At 33.7% G+C, this 3,782-nt stretch overlaps 1 protein-coding gene across 1 annotated transcript; it reads left to right on the top strand.

The window, feature by feature from the left end:
• Positions 1 to 2,240: 2,240 nt before the first annotated feature.
• On the top strand, positions 2,241 to 3,088 carry LOC115964864 (LEAF RUST 10 DISEASE-RESISTANCE LOCUS RECEPTOR-LIKE PROTEIN KINASE-like 2.7). The gene is made up of 2 exons (XM_031084099.1): positions 2,241 to 2,958; positions 3,072 to 3,088. Exons 1-2 carry the CDS (start codon positions 2,241 to 2,243, stop codon positions 3,086 to 3,088), a joined length of 735 nt encoding a protein of 244 aa, XP_030939959.1.
• Positions 3,089 to 3,782: the final 694 nt, after the last annotated feature.

A 3,782-nucleotide genomic window follows, 5' to 3' on the forward strand; every position in this document is an offset into this window, starting at 1 on the left:
TGGTCACCCATGGAAAAGTTAGATTGCTTCACAAATAAGAAAAGTTCTTCAAAAATATATTTCTTTTATTTTTCTCTCTTTTATTTATTTATAATTTTTGCTAAATTCTGTTTTAGTCGTACTTCTGGAGCTCGGTGAAATAATGTTCTATTTTCTTATATTTATGGTGAATCTTACAATAAATTTAATGAATGAACTTCATTATGAATGTGTGGAGATGGAACATCATTCTCCGTATTCCGAGAATACTTAAAATTTACTCGTCTTTAGAGTTCATCACTATAGCTTTATTTTTATTTTTATTTTTATTTTTTGGTTTAATGGTTTGTTCCATGCACAATACCAATTTTGTCAATTACTTATATACCCAGAGCTCTTTGACTTTTTCCACAATTAGCAGTATCCAACTACTGGGCCAATGTTCCAGTTCTGCAATCAGCATTTCCAACTACTACAACTTATGATGCAGTAATTGCAACTCTTGAAAGTGGCATCATGTTAACTCGGAATGCAAGTAATTCCCAGTCTTATGGCGTGTTTGGATGGAAGGGGAGAGAGAGAGAGAGTAGAGAGAGGTAGAATTAGGGGTGGGATCACCCTGACCTACAAAAATAATAATAATAATTTATACATAATAATTTAAAATTTTATATTTATCTATTTTTAAAAAAAAATTGGGAACACCTTGAATTTTTTTTATGCCAATAAAATTAAATTTTAGTCCATAATTTGAGCAACTTAACAATATATTAGGGCATTTCAAGCAAAAAGAATCACATGCTTTTATATTCTTTTAAACCTATACTACGACTGTACTTTTAGTTTTTGCTTTACCTGACACCTTGTCATTGTACGACTACTTTTTCTCAAAAATATTATAATATATATTATACAACTAATTGGTCAAAGTTATGTAAACTTAGCTTTTTTCATTGTATAACTACTTTTCTTTTTCCAATAATTTTGATTAGAAAAAAAATAGTAGTTTTAGTTAATTAAGTGAATAAACTTAAAAAGTTACTTAATTTTTATAACATTAATTAATTGAATTCATTATAAAATAAACTTTTTATTTTTATGATTATAATTAAACATGTGATTGTCCATTCTAAGGAAATTTGATTAAATTTACACGAAAAGTGTCACTAGATATTATGTTTTTACATTTTGCTATCATATTATTAGTAATAAACTTATCATATTATATTTATATAATTTAAAATTTTATTAATTATATTATTTATGGCGTCACCAGTTTGACCATCAGTCGGATCTTGGTCCAACCCAAAAACCAGTAACTAGTCCCTTTTTCAGTTCTTTCACCGTAATGGTTTATAAAACCATGGAAAAAAACTTTAAAAAAAAAAAAATGAACGAAAATCTGGAAAAAAAAATTATAATAAAACCACTAACAAGGCCCAAACCAAATGCCAATAGAAAAGCCTAGTATAAGATCAATCTCATCTCAGACTAAGACTATCACTACTCCAACACCAACATGATTACGTTTTTAATTCAACAAATATATAAAATAAAAATAAAATAAAAAAATCCTCACTGTCTTAGTGCCTCGTGGATTCACAAGTCATTAAACAATTTAAACTAAAACTAAATCAAACCTAAAGGCCAAAAGGAAATAAGAAACTCACTTACTCTCCCCAGCCATCGTCATCCATCATTGTTCAGTAGCACTAACAACAACCACAACTGAACTCTACAAGCTTTATGTTGTAAAATTTTATGTATTTGTGTGTTTTTTTATTGTTTTTGTTATTGTTGTTGTTGTCGTCATCAATATATAATTGTTTTTTATATTAAATTGTGTAATTTATACTTCTTGAGAAACACCTTGGAAAAAGCCAATAGGTAGTCTACTATACTCCCTTTTGCTCCTCCTCTCTTCCCCTCTATCCAAACAAGCCAATAGGTAGTCTTCACGTGTTTTGACTCAGCAAAAACTTAAAACAATTGAAGCCCTTCTAATCCCATTTGTTTTTTTCCTGCAACTTCGCTAGAAAAATCTTGAGTCCTTACTTCCTGCAGTCAACACAAGAGAAAAATTATTATTATTAATATTAAGAGATATCATAGGATACCATTCAAAGTAATAATAATAATAATCACTATGTGAATGGTGAGTTGACCCGCAATGTAACTTCCAAATAGAGATTTTGCTTCAAAAATTTAGACCCCCAAATTTGGCTTCAACACCACTCCCCCTCCCTCTGTCTTCTGTCAAAATGCATCCCCATCTCTTCCCAACCATCAAATTGTGCTTGATGATAGTAACCATAACCTTAATCCATTTTCCAACATCTTTACTGGCGGATAATGAGCAATATCTCACTTGTGAGGCACCATTTAACTGTGGCAACCTTATGAACCTCGGTTATCCATTCTGGGGATCCAATCGACCAAACTATTGCGGTCACCCTAGTTTCCAGTTAGACTGCAGCAGCAATGTTCCGCAGATCAACCTCACTACCATGAATTACAGCGTCCTTGAAATCAATAACTCATCACGGACTCTCAAGGTTGCTAGGACGGATTACTTGGACACGATTTGCCCTGCTGCGTTCGTTAATACCACCATTGATAACAACTTTTTTTCCTATACTTCAGGTGATACGAACCTGACACTCTACTATGATTGCCGTACGCCTCTAGCTGCTTTTCCACATCTTGCCTTTTATCAGTTTAATTGCTCCATAAACGGTACCAACTTTATCAATTACTATACCCAGGTCTCTGAGGCTTTTTTGGCATTTAGCTACTTAACAGGAGCATGCAAGTACAGGGTCAATGTTCCTGTTCAAACAGATTTTCCAACTGCTGCAACTAATGATGCAGCAATTGCAGCTATTGATAGCGGTTTCATGTTGGGGTGGAATGCAACTAATTCCCAGTGCGATACGTGCCTCAAGGCTGGAGGGCTGTGTGGCTCCGACCCAACCACGAGTACATTCACTTGCCATTGTACAAACGGGACTTTTCCATCCGGTTGTAGCACTGTACCAACAAGTAAGCATCCATTTTTGTTATTATTAATTCTTATTTCATTTCTTGTCTAGTTGTCTACGGCGTTTAGATGCTCAGTTACTAGCATCTATATTGGTAACCGCCTTGTGCTACTCTCATTTTTTTTTTTTCCTTCAGCTAGCCAAACTGCATCTATACCATAGTTTTCATCACACTAGAGGATTAAGATAAAATGTTTAGGAAAAACTCTGATCAAACGTTTAAGATCAAATATAGCATCCATCATATATTTGAACATCATATATATACATCATACAAGTCCATGTGACCTGAATCAAAATCATCTGTCCTACACTCTCTGTTCCATACCATGCTCCACAAATCTAAATGAGCAACATGTCCCTTAATTTCTAATTTTATGCTATTTTATTTAACTTACCTGAAATAAATAAGAAAGAAAAAGTCCAACACATATTCATTTCCAACCCTCCTACTTCCAACTTCCGCCCAACGCCACCGACATAAGTTCATCGGCACTGTCAACTCCAGTCACAGCCACCGTTCCGCCACCAAGTCCAAGAAGAACTACAGTCGATTTGAATACCCACCACCATCGTCATTGTTGACTTTGTCTTGGCATCAGAAAAGTTGCTCCCTTCAATTCAAGAATAAGTAAATATTTTCCTCTGGTCAATGACGGTCTAATTCCTTGGTTCTTTTTGCGAGAATATGAAATTGATGGATGATTAGTATGTTTGATCTAACTACTTAGATGGGATCAAAACTAAGTCAAGTTCTGGGAT

Source organism: Quercus lobata, chromosome 10 (assembly GCF_001633185.2).
Source record: "Quercus lobata isolate SW786 chromosome 10, ValleyOak3.0 Primary Assembly, whole genome shotgun sequence".
Classification (NCBI taxonomy): Eukaryota; Viridiplantae; Streptophyta; class Magnoliopsida; order Fagales; family Fagaceae; genus Quercus; species Quercus lobata.